The 12,755-nt window shown below is 33.4% G+C and overlaps 1 protein-coding gene across 1 annotated transcript; it reads left to right on the top strand.

Moving 5' to 3' along the window:
* The first annotated feature begins 6,350 nt into the window (after positions 1–6,350).
* Positions 6,351–11,056, top strand: LOC105324073 (large ribosomal subunit protein uL11). The gene is made up of 6 exons (XM_011423127.4): positions 6,351–6,516; positions 9,689–9,762; positions 9,915–10,095; positions 10,537–10,644; positions 10,778–10,869; positions 11,000–11,056. The coding sequence occupies exons 1-6, from the start codon at positions 6,480–6,482 to the stop codon at positions 11,003–11,005; spliced, it is 498 nt and encodes a 165-aa protein (XP_011421429.1). The 5' UTR covers positions 6,351–6,479; the 3' UTR covers positions 11,006–11,056.
* The last annotated feature ends 1,699 nt before the right edge of the window (positions 11,057–12,755 follow it).

The raw sequence follows: 12,755 nt of genomic DNA, 5'->3' as shown, positions 1-12,755 counted from the left end.
TAATTATTTCCTTTTTTAATCACAGAAATAACCTAAATTGTTACGGACATGAAAAAAGCCCTGTATTTGATACTTGGAAATGGAGCTCTAACAACTGTGATGATAGAACGTACTTTCAATAAATTCCAACAAACACAAAAATATACTTTAAGATTATTGGGTGCTTAAAGATGTAGATTCGGAAGTTTAATATTTAATCACCAAATATCTGAAAGCATGTCTTAATCTATTAATTCATGTATGTATTAATACTATTATCTTGCAATAAATATTTACTTTCAAAGAGTAGAATTTAAAATATATATACATGTATATATGAAATTATATTATGATTATTTCTAGTTAAGGGGTATCGATATTTTAAAAATCTCCAAATAAAGAACGGAAAATGTAATGGTATAGAACATTCAAAACACATTAAATGACAATTCACGCTTTTCATAAACCACGATTTATAAAAAGCTTAAACTGTATAACCAAGTTTATACGATTATAATTTGGGTAGCTATTGAACTCATTCCTTATAATATATTTTTCTGCTTTTAATTGTAAAAAAAAACCCCGGTCATTTGACTTTAAAATTAAATGACATTACATTGTACCGAATACAAACAAAATGTCAGACGGATTGATACGTACTGTTACGTAGGAAACTGTCAAGTTGTAAAAAATTGCTAGTAAATGATTATAATATTGAATTTTAATACTAATAAAAATGTTTTAATCACATGACTTTATATAAAATTGCATGTAAGTAGCTTAAAAGTTTTGAATTAACTGGGTGTAAATACAAAATTTTACAACACAACACACCATTCTTTATATGATATAACGTAATGTTTTAACCAATCAGAAAGCGCGTTACAACAAAAATTAAATTATTCAATTTACATGTACACGTTAACTTTTAAAGACGCTGTTTTTACAACAAAAATTTAATGACAATGAAACTCAGTTTTTTTTAAAGCAGTACAGATATGTTTGTGCATGATCTATTTCAGGTATGCAATTTGAAAATAGTATAATGGTGCATCGTCGGTCTTTTAAAAATTAATATCAAAGACCTCCATACATTATTATTACAAGTATATCAACAAAAGTATCTTATCATTATTATTTTGTCAATTCTAAAATGACCGTGATGAAAATGGAAGTTGTTGGAAAACTTCTACCAGTGCTTTTCTAAAAGTCGTATCAAACAACCCAAACATGAAAGGGTTAATGGTGTAACTGAATAGATAGCTTCGACGCAGAAGAAGGACGATGTTAAATCCAAATCCTGGCTGTAGTTCATTGATGGTCACAATGCCTGCTGCCTCCAGTATCAGTATCAAGATGGGCGAGATGAACGAAATAGACGTTACTAATGATATGGAGACGAACATGTAATAGTATCTGAACACAAATAAGCCTAATCCTGCGCGCGCTTTCTTGACCTCTGATACCGTGTACTTCCGTTTCCCAGCTTCCGATTTACTTCTTTGAACATTCGTTTCTGTGAACCTCTTTAAAACCATCTCCTCTGAATCTTCCATAGAACGGCTCTGCAAGCGTCCCTGTAGGTTGGTGTCTGATTTGGAGTACTTGAGCAGCGAGTTGTAGTTCAGAGCGTCTTGGGATGCAGAGAGCATGCTCTTGGTCTGGGGTGGCTGAATCTTGGTGTAGATTCTCCGACCTATCAAGGTGTAGATGACAGCTGTACTTATCACGATCCCGACGAAAAATAAACCAATAAATCCCAAATAGATATTGAGACCGTACTTTTCGTGGACATTTCTGGTTACATGCTCACAGCGAAACTCCGTCACGTTGTTGTAGATATTTCTCTTGGTTTCATTTACACCAATGAAGACGAGAGATGGGATGGAGAGAACAGTACTGCATATCATCGAAATAACTATCGCCATTCGTTTCCAAAACAGTGACATTCGACTTTTCCCCCGAGTACAAATCTTCTTGTACCTCTGTATAGATATTATTAACAATATGGTCAACGATTCTACGCACGTCACTCGCGTTACGTAATTTAGACTCTTGCACATCACTGATGACGTGAACATAACGGGGATCGCATTCAACGTCACAAACAGGACAGACGCTGAGACACAAGCCAACATATTCGTAATAGCAAGACAGGGTATAAAGTATCGGTCATCCCTTTTGTTTTTCATTCGGAAATGGTAAGTCAGGATCACAATGGAGTTCCCTATTACCCCGATGCTCAGCAATATCGATACTATTATCGAATTGATCCGATAGTTGGCAGCAATGGCGCTGTTTAGATCTTTTGTGGAATAGTACACATGAGTTTTGTCAATGGTTTGATTAAAGAAACCAACACTGCTTAGGTTTTCTGTGGAATAGAAGACCGGAGTTTTGTCACTAGTTGGATTAGACAATTCCATTTTCCCCACCCTTCAGTTTCCACTTTTGATGGCGTTATCCTGAGCTCTTACTTGCACATGGAGAATATCGCTGACCCTAGATCACTCCGAGTGATTCTGAGTCTTGCTGACATTAAAAAAAGAATCACTTTAAGAAAATGACACCGGGGCAATCGAGTTTCTAAGCACTTCCCTAGTTTGATAGACCGCGTATCAAACCGGAAGATTCGGCAAAGCCTGGGGTTTCCCTCGGCAAACAATCAATGGTACGGTGTTATCACGTTCTGTACTGTCTTTGATGGCGCAATGAAATTAGGAAGTAAATTGTTGAACACATGTGGAAAGCGTATAAATATCCCTGTCAAGACTATATGACAACAAATCAACTTGTATTGACTTTCAGGGCGAAAAAAAAGTGAAAATCAGTCGTTCAAAAGTGAAAAATGTCATTCAAAATCGTGACATCGCACGATTTTTATCTAAAATAAACAAGTAAACGTTTTCGAATAAAGCAAACAAGTTATATCATCTATTAAAGGTTTTATATAAAAAAAATTACTACATACATGTATTACATTTTCTCTTAGATATCCCATCAATCAGTCACGGTTTCTGTACAAAACCGTGATCGTTGCTGCCACTTTAATTTAATTTGTTACATAATAAATCATGTGCGAGATGGATAAAGAGGAAAGATTTTGAATGACATTATCTTATCTCCCGTGCAGCAAAAAAAAAAATATTGATAAGTCCGTTTCAATATTTCTGGTTATACATGTATAATTAGATGTAGGAACTGTCAAAAAAATAATTAAGAGTCGATCGAGTAATCAATATGAAATCTCTTAGACTGGTAATTAATGGCTTATTTAAGATAAATTTAGTTGAGTAAAAGTTAGTCATTTTTTAAAATTTAACCAAAACCTCATCCGAGTAGCCCTGGGTCCTGGCTGTCGTCGGTGTAAGTACATTGGTCTTGAGAACAAGTGCTTGTTTTCCCACAGGTTTTCATCTGTAATTTTCTCAAAATTCTTGTATCAGTACTATAGCCATGTACTTCCTCATTATTCTCTTATAAATGTAGAGATCAAAGTGGAAAAGGCTACAGCTAGGACCGCGGCTATAATAATGTGGCGGTCAGACCGCTTCATCGCCCCACGCGCGATCTAGCTCAGTTGTTGGCGCACCTGACTAGAGAATTTAGGAGGTCCGGTCTGGTCTGCCATTACTGACTTATATCAATTCGCATATCCAGTTACAGGAAATGGTCATTAATAATTATCTATTTAGGTTGTGTGATTTCTCTATATGAGAATTATACCATGTCCCAAGATATCATCGATTCACATTTTCCTTAATTTGTCATGTTGAAAATTTTGAATTTACTGGGTGGGTGTAAATACAAAATTTACAACATGACAAAAATTTTGAATTTACACTCAGTAAATTCAAAATTTACAACAAAAAAAATTACTTGATTATCATAAAAGGTTCAAACGATGTTCATTCAAAAGTATATGACAAATTTCCAAGATTTCTCCTTTGAAACGCCCCTCTATCTTATCAGGTTTCAATACTCGGCTAAAGATAAAGAAGTATACGCGGGGATTTTGCATTGAAAAGTACCCGGATGATACTAGTAATGTTGAAAAATTATGCGATCGAGGTATACTCCGAGTGATTTCCGAATGGAGAAAAGATGTCAACATTTCCTGTTATAAATCTCCGTGAGAAGTCAAGTCTATTTTCGTTCCTGTTACTTTTTTTATCGAGTGAAAAATTATAATGTATCTTTTGTTATTATTATATATCAATAAAGATTAATTGTTTCCACACATATATGTATCTGATAAACCTAACCCCCCCCCCCCCCCCCCCCGAAATATAGAATCTATAATTAATACATTATCGAAATTTTGCACAATTTGAAAAACATTTATCAATAAAGTGTTTTAAGGTTCAATGTCACGGATGAGAAAGGAGTCTTCTTGTTATCAAGCATATCAGTAAATGCTTCGGTGGAAAAAATGTGTTTAACCATTAGTGATAGAAAAACTATTAAAAACAAATTTTATACCGTATATATATAATTTCTTTTATAAGAATGGATTTGATAGAATCTAGAGGAAGGAAACCTTTAAAGGGACTTGGACACGATTTGACTTAAAATTTTCAAATTTTATTTTTCCATTTTCAATGTTTATACTGATAAATATAGAAGTTTATAATGCTATGTCAAAATCTAAAAGTCAAATATCAAGTTATAAGCAAGTTACAGAGTTCATTTTTCAAATTCTCATTTATATTTCATAATATTGTCATTTTTACATATGTGTTGTATTGGTGTAAGTTTCAATCAAATGTAACTTTCGTTTGTTAATAATAGTATTTATGAAGATACTGAATTAGTTTAAATTGTTTTTACTTGTCATTTTGTCTAAGAAATGGTAATTCCCTACATTACATTTTTTGTAAAGAACTATAAGACTCGAGCTTTGTTTACATAACAACCAATTCTTACCTCTGTATCTCGCTCGTAACTTAACTTTAACATTTAATATTTTGGTCAATCATTTAAAATGCACCAGTAAACCATTTTATACATAAAAAATGAAAATAAAATTTATGATCTCAAATCGTGTCCAAGTCCCTTTATCACAAATCTCTGGCCCTCCTAGTTGGTGGTTGAGCAAAGGCCTAATCATGCACCCTCTCTCATAAAACAACAAGTATTACAGAAACACAGACAATAGAAGTTATTAGTCAGAGGACCCAAGTTCGAAGCCAACCCTGTTAGTCTGGTACCCGCCGCGAGCTCAGAACTTAGGGAACCTATTAGATTTGGTAGTTGGAATGTGAGAAATATACATGTATATGTATGAGGCGGGGAAATCAGCCAACATAGCAGAGGAGATGGAAAGATACAGTCTTGAGATCTTGGGCTTGTGTGAAACAAGATGGACCAAGGCTGGAAAAAAGAAAATAAATTCGGATAAATCTTTTATATATGCAGGCCATGAAGAAGATAAATGCACCACATACCGAGGGGGTTGAAATTATGCTATCTGAACAGGCAGAGACGGCATTGATTGGATGGGAACCAATAAATTCCAGGATTATAAGGGCTAAGTTTAGAACCTCAAATAAAAGAATAAACTTAAATGTGATCATGTGCTATGTCCCAACTAACGATGCAGATGAGGGGAAAAAAAGAATAGTTTTATACCATACTACTAACAACTATGAGAAATAGTAAGGAAAGGGGAAATGATAGTCTTGATGGAAGATATAAACGCCAAAGTTGGTGCTGACAGCCTAGGATAAAAAAGAATCATGGGACTATATACATGGGAAAGGAGTGATAAATGAAAATGGTCAACTTTTTGTGGATTTTTGTGCAGAAAACAACCTATAGTCATCGGAGGTACTTTCTTCCCACACACGAATATCCATAAAACCATATCCATCTGTTATATCTGGTTTGCTTCAGCTGATTCATGGAATATTAATTCAGTAAGTAGCTAGGTTAATTTAAGATTTTTAAAGGTGGAATAATACACCTGGAAAAAGTCACCTAAACTAACAGTAATTATAATTGATTATAATAGTCTAGATATAATAATAAATAAACTGTAAAATGTGACACAGATTTTTTCCGCTTATTTGACATAATGTCAAAAAAAGCGAAAAAAAAATTCTAAGTTCTGTTTGGGGATAAAAAATGAATATCTGAAAAAATTCATATTAACAAAAGCCAGGGATGCGGGATTCGAACTCGGGATCACAAGCCAAACACTTTGGCCATTCATCTATGGATTAATTAAGTTGCTTGATGCAATCGATAAAATCGTTATAATAAAACGAAATGTCATTTCGATCAGAGATCAGCTATTTTCTGATGAACGAATTTTAAACTTCCCGCCTTGTCTGGTTCCCTCCGATGACTATCTAAACGGAAGTAAACATAGCAACTTCCTTTTCCCCCATACCTTTCAGACGGTGTGGTGCAACTTGTTTTTGGTCGTGTCCAGCTGGACTCATCCAACACCATATCCGTCATCTAGATATTGAAAAAGTAACAAGAAAAAAGTAAAGATGGGTCCTAAATTCGATCCAACCGCTATTACGATCGGTAAGATTATATTAACGAAGAAATCTTTACTTATTTACACCCCCCCCCCCCATCCGAAACGTATCAACAAGCATGATCAGGTAAGTTTTGTTGATTGCGGAATGTAAGTGTTTTGAATACTATTGAATCACGTGTTTTTAAACCCCACAAAACTATCAATGAAAGTCCATTGAATTTGATATGTTTTAGAATTGAAGATCTCATTCAAATTGATGACATGTCCCCTACGATACTAGGAAAAAATTACCCCCGCCCCTTTTCCTCCCCTGAATTTTGTACAGAGATCTTTATTGAAAAGTATATTCCATTTTGAACTCTTGTGAAATCTCTTGTAGACTGTTTAGGGATTTTTTTATTCATTTTAGTGTATAGTTGGTTAGTGTTTATGATTAGCATATCGAATTATTATAAAGGATCCTGGATGCCTTGTGTGACTACATCACAGCAGGGCAATTGTTACACATTATGATACAGTTATATCGCCAAATTTTGTTGTCTGTCTCTGTAGCGCAGTGGGTGTAGCTTCAATCTACTGACCCGCAGATCCTGGGATATTTGTTTTCAATATAGTCCAATCCACACTTTGCAAAAGTTTGTTTCCCTTTGCGGGGTCAACCCAAAGTACAAAAGGTCGAAAAATCCAACTTTTTCCTTCTTTATGCAGCCAAGTAAAAGTTTTATTTATTCCTTTGATATATGTGTTGCCCCATGTTGGGGCAATCAAAATACAACACAGAAACGGATTTTTAATGTCAAATGACAAAGTTGTAAACCTTTAAACTACAATTGCTACTGTGAGAAACCTATAGATTTTTCCTCAGATGGCGACCAAGGGACATAAATTTTATAAAGTGTGAATTAGTCTATTCATGAAAAGCGGTAAAATTTTCAAATGTTGATTTTTCCCCCAATTTTTTTCCATTATTGTTAAGTCAAACACATGCTAGAAATCCATATCTTAAGTTAAGTTATTTAAAAGTAGTTTGAGCTTGTTTGCAGAACATTTCCGAAAGATGTGGAAGAACCCTAAGGCCAGCATTTTTTTATTTTTAGATTTACGAAATATTTTTCAAATTATTTGGTGAGGAGGAGGGAAAAAAAATAAAAATAAAATTGAAAAATTTGTCCGTCGTGAAAAAAAATAAAAATAAAACAATTTTTCAACAACATTTTTTTTTATTTTTAAAATAAGAACACGTGTCCAGGAGCTGCCATTTTTTAAAATATATAAGTAATTCTGGTTGTTGGTGATGTTCTTATCATAACATATTTTATCCATGGGCACTGAAAATTTGTGTTGATATATTGTACATTCATGTATAAAAACGAAGGTTTTTTTAATATATATATATACAAGTACATACTGTACATATACATTAAGACAAAAAAAATTAAGGGAGTTTTCACTTCTTCCTTACAGAAAAATAGGAAGAAGTTTGAGAAATCATTTATTTGATTAAATTAACAATGCTATTCACAAATTCAAAATTTAAAATATTGTTACTGAACATAAATTGGATTAGAAGCATGTCCATAAATGTCAGTAAAAAATCATACAAGTTTTTTTATTTAAAAAAGACTAACTAACTTTTAAAATCTTATTTATTTATGTAATTATACCTTTAATAAAGGAAATGTTTCGTTATTTTGTTAGCTTAATGACAAATAAAATCATTCTCTTTCCTTCAGTCATAAGACTCCTGTGTTCAGTGTGTTTAGGGTTATTAGTCCAACCCTATGACCCACTTACAACCGTTATGTAGAGGATCTATTTCCAAACGGTTAAATTATGATTATTTTAGAATTTATTTTGCAAAAATGTTTTTAAAAAAAGTAACTTATCATTTTCTTGTTTTTTTTTTAAATTTACGGAATTGTGATAGAAAAAGACTTCAACTTCTCTTTCTTGAGGAAATTCTGGCTAAGTTGCCGATCACAAAACTTAATAGGGTCGTAAATTGTAGGGTTGGACGAAAGCAAACAGGAGTAGGCCCTGTGGTGGTTTTTTTGTGACTTCTAGTGCCTGTGACTTGATCGGAAAGAAATTGGTCTTTTTAATCAATGCATGAATAACAATAATTCAGACTACACATACGTGATTGCATCAACATTTATTTTTATTTTTACCAGAAAGAAAATTTCGGGTCGGAGGAAAAAATAAAATTAATAGCTAGTTCAGGTCCTTTTATTTTTATTTGAATTTTTTTAAAAATAGGGTCGGCGGGTTTGTAAATCGAAATTTCAAAAAATGCTGGCCTAAGGGTCCTCCACACACCTTGGAAAAGTTGGGCATACAGCCCATTTTTCCAAATTACTCAAAGATGTGGATATTTAGCATGTGTTTGACTTTAAAAGGACCAAAAATATTTCAATTTTTGGGGGAAAAAAATCAACTTTTTTAATTTAACCAATGCTCATGAAAATGAAAGTTCCTGTAGTATTCAAACTTGGGACCTATCGGTTGGTAGATCGAACCAACAGCCATTGTGCCACAGAGATAGACAACAGAGTGTGGCGATGTAAACTATCACAATGTGCTAAAATCGTCATGTTGTGACGTACTGTCATGAAAATTAGAAGTCACGGGGTAAGCTTAACATGATGTTAAAATATCTTGGGACAAAGAAATTGTATCTGTAGATAAATAGTGAGTGATGAAGATTTATGAATAAGCTAGGTACTCTAAACAGAGATGTGGTTTTCATTTCTGGTTGAACAACTTTTTCGTGGATGCTGTTGTTAGGCTATCCATCATTGAATTTTCAAAAATTAAGAAATATAACCGAGAATCATTTTGGTAAGGCATCACTACATTAGTTGACATATCCTGGTTTTTACTGGTTTTTACTGAATCCATGTAAGGTTGTCATTTTGCCTTGCATCATCAAAATGTTTTTTTGTTGGAGTAACTAAAGGAAAGAATAAAAATATGATTGAACTTGACAAAAGTTAAATATGTTTGTTGCTGTTGAAAGATGTGTAGATAAATAATTCTCTTTCCATTTTGGACTGAGGGGATCATATCACAATGATGTAAATATTTACAGCTTTGTTCGTAGTTTCTGTTGCCAAATGCACCCTAGAGTTTCAAATGAGAATGTCTCATTAAAGTAATTAGATTAAAAGTTTTTCAAGAATGTACATGTAATATGAAGATATTTTCTCTCTTTAGTGTATGTGAAAGCAGTTGGAGGTGAAGTTCCAGCCACTTCATCCTTGGCTCCTAAAATTGGTCCTCTGGGTTTGGTGAGATGTATTTGAATAATTATCCAAACGAATTGTTTAGATTTTAAAAAAGACTCATTTTGAAATTAATAAAACAGTAAAATATCTGTTGCATGTCTTTAATGATGTAAATTGTAAGAATTTTAAGAGATCTTATTTTTTCTGTCTAATAGTCTCCAAAGAAGATTGGTGATGACATTGCCAAAGGCACAGCAGATTGGAAAGGCCTAAAAATCACGGTGAAGCTTGTGGTCCAGAACCGTCAAGCCAAGGTAGAAGTGGTGCCTAGTGCTTCTTCACTCCTCATCAAGAGCCTGAAGGAACCACCCAGGGATAGAAAGAAGGTTAAACATGGTAAGTCTGTGTTAGACATATGTTTTCAATGTACACTTCTAGTGGTGAAGGGATCTTTTTAAATCAAAAGATCCATTATTTTGGATGGATTCTCCAAGACCCTGAATGGTTGAAAAACTTGACTTGGCCAAGTTGCATAAATGTTATAATTATATTTTGCATTGACATTCTTGTAGTGTACATTAAATAACTCTGAAATTTACATGACAGAGCATTGTGAATCAACTAAAATCTTGTAGGCTAAGGGGAGAGGAGATAAAACTGACCATTGGCATGTTTTTCCTATCATTTAGCCAATGAAACTATATACCTCAATACATTTTGACAATAATGAAGTTAAAAATCATTTTAAAGCTTGTCATTTTATATTACTAAGTGAATGTATCATTTGTAAGGAAACTTGTTGGCAATGCCGGTTAATGAACTTTTTTTGTTTTACAGTCAAGCACAGCGGAAACCTCTCTATGGATGACGTTATTGCTATTGCACGTCAAATGCGTCCAAGGAGTATGGCCAAAAATCTCGCTGGTACCTGTAAAGAAATTTTAGGTAATTCTTTTTTTGGAAATTTCAATTTCAGTGCTGTATTCTTGGCATTAATACTTATTTATCGAAAATTTTATTACCAGCTAATATAAAACAATGCTATTTTTTAGAAATAAAAATTCTTCTTATTTTAAAGGTACTGCCCAGTCAGTTGGGTGCTCTGTAGAAAGATGTCCACCTCATGACATAATTGATAAAATCAATTCTGGAGAAGTGGAAGTACCCGACGTAAGAATTTAAATGTTTCATAAGTTTGTTATTGTTTTGTGAAATCTCGATGACACTTGTCATTGTATCTTAAAGTAAATTATATTAACTGTATATATTAATTAAAGAAAATATATTTTTAATTTTACAGGAATAGACTGGATGTGTGCTGTAAAATAAGAAAATAAAAAAAATGTGAAAACACCTATCAATTTGTTACTTTTTTTAAATTCATAATATTGACCGGTAGGGTTGGTACATGTAGTAACTTGAATCTAGATGTGAAGCCAGAGAGGATTTATGATTCTAATAAATTTTTCTCTGATATTTGCAATGAAAACGTAATATTTACATTTACTTTCTTTCCCCCTATCAAATTGCATTGATTTATTTGAGTTGTATTCACGCATAACAGAGAAGACCCAATCACCAAATCTGGTGCGTGTGAATACAGTGTTCCTTCAGTATTTCTCGAAGACCATGACTGACTCTCCTTGCGACTTCAAGCCAGATCACGACCTGATATTATACTGACGCTGATAAATATTTCTTGATGTAAACATATTTTAACAGTAAAATGAATTCAATTGATTAATTTCATAGTATACCAAAAGTAAATTCATCAAATTACAGAATGAAAAATAAAATTCTATAATAAGTTATCAAATCTCTGTGCACTATTTTTGACGGCATGATTCGGCTGTTCTAATGGCTATTCCGTTAATTGCACATTACTCGTTGAATAAGGCAGAGATTTTTTAAAAATAATGTTTTCGGAAAAAGAATGAATGTTAAAAAGCGTAAATGCAAGCATTGAATGCAATTTGTATGCATACACCGTTGCAGTTACGAGACCACATCTTTCAAAAATTAATGATTCAATGCTTAAGTAAAATTTTAATTTATGTACATACAGGGGTGACAGTTTGTGATTTGAATGTTTTTAGCATGCAGAAGAATGGAACACGTATATCTGAATTCTAGTTATATTCTAGCTGCAGGTCTGTAGCTCCCGGTCTGAAAAAATTCGGATGGACGACCTGGTCGTAAAGGGTGGGTAAAGGGTATACAGTGACCTTCAACCATGTTTCTAGGTCTAAGGTTAAGGTCATAGCAGAATTGTATGAAAAATTCTTGTCCAGAGCATATCTTTTCTCCCCTTCGTCCAATATGACTCAAACTTTTGTCAAAGAGAGTGCAGTGACCTTGAATTATATTTGTGGGTCAAGGTCATATCGGATCACACAAAAATCTTTTTTAAGAACATATATACTCTCTCTTTAGCCCTATTTACCTCTTTCTCAATATAAACAGAGCTTTTAAGTATAGGGTGTGTAGTGACCAAATTTCAAGATCAAATGTAAAGGTCACGGCAGAATTATATGGAAAACCCTTATCCGAAGAGTATCTTCTCCATCTTGGGTCCAATCCTTCATTTACCGCATGAATCACTAAAGACAACATTAAATTGTATAAATATATATACTCTCCACTTAACCCTATTCTGGCTCATTATGAACAGAGCTTTTGTGTGCAGTGACTTTGAACCAAGTCAATGTGAAAGTCATAGCAGATTTCTTTATGATCATTTTAGACTGTAGATTATTTCCCATTTGGTTTACTCAGACTGAATTAAAATGCTTGTATGTAAGGGGTAACGAGATCAAATCAAAATTTCGGTGCCAGCTGGAAAATTTATAAATAATAGGCAAACTTTCCCCAAGATGCTTTTGATCCTATTGTCCATTATTTAAGAGGGCCCTTTGAGATGGCCATTGTTTCAATGTAGTCTATAAGGTGAAATGGTGTTGTTCGTTAACAGGTAAATATGGCGACCCTTGATCCTGACCTGAATTTAACATTCTTCACTATTTGAGGTTGGGTGAAGTATGTTGGCATTTCAAAAT

The sequence above is a fragment of the Magallana gigas genome, chromosome 5 (genome assembly GCF_963853765.1).
Source record: "Magallana gigas chromosome 5, xbMagGiga1.1, whole genome shotgun sequence".
NCBI lineage: Eukaryota > Metazoa > Mollusca > Bivalvia > Ostreida > Ostreidae > Magallana > Magallana gigas.
The sequence above is the reverse complement of the archived record's forward strand: the minus strand, read 5'-3'. Positions and strand labels throughout refer to the sequence as shown.

Coding starts and splice junctions, on each gene's coding strand:
- LOC105324073 (XM_011423127.4), top strand. CDS start 6,480: ATGGGTCCTAAATTCGATCCAACCGCTATTACGATCG. Junction 9,763..9,914: donor AAATTGGTCCTCTGGGTTTG/GTGAGATGTATT, acceptor TCTGTCTAATAG/TCTCCAAAGAAGATTGGTGA. Junction 10,645..10,777: donor TACCTGTAAAGAAATTTTAG/GTAATTCTTTTT, acceptor CTTATTTTAAAG/GTACTGCCCAGTCAGTTGGG.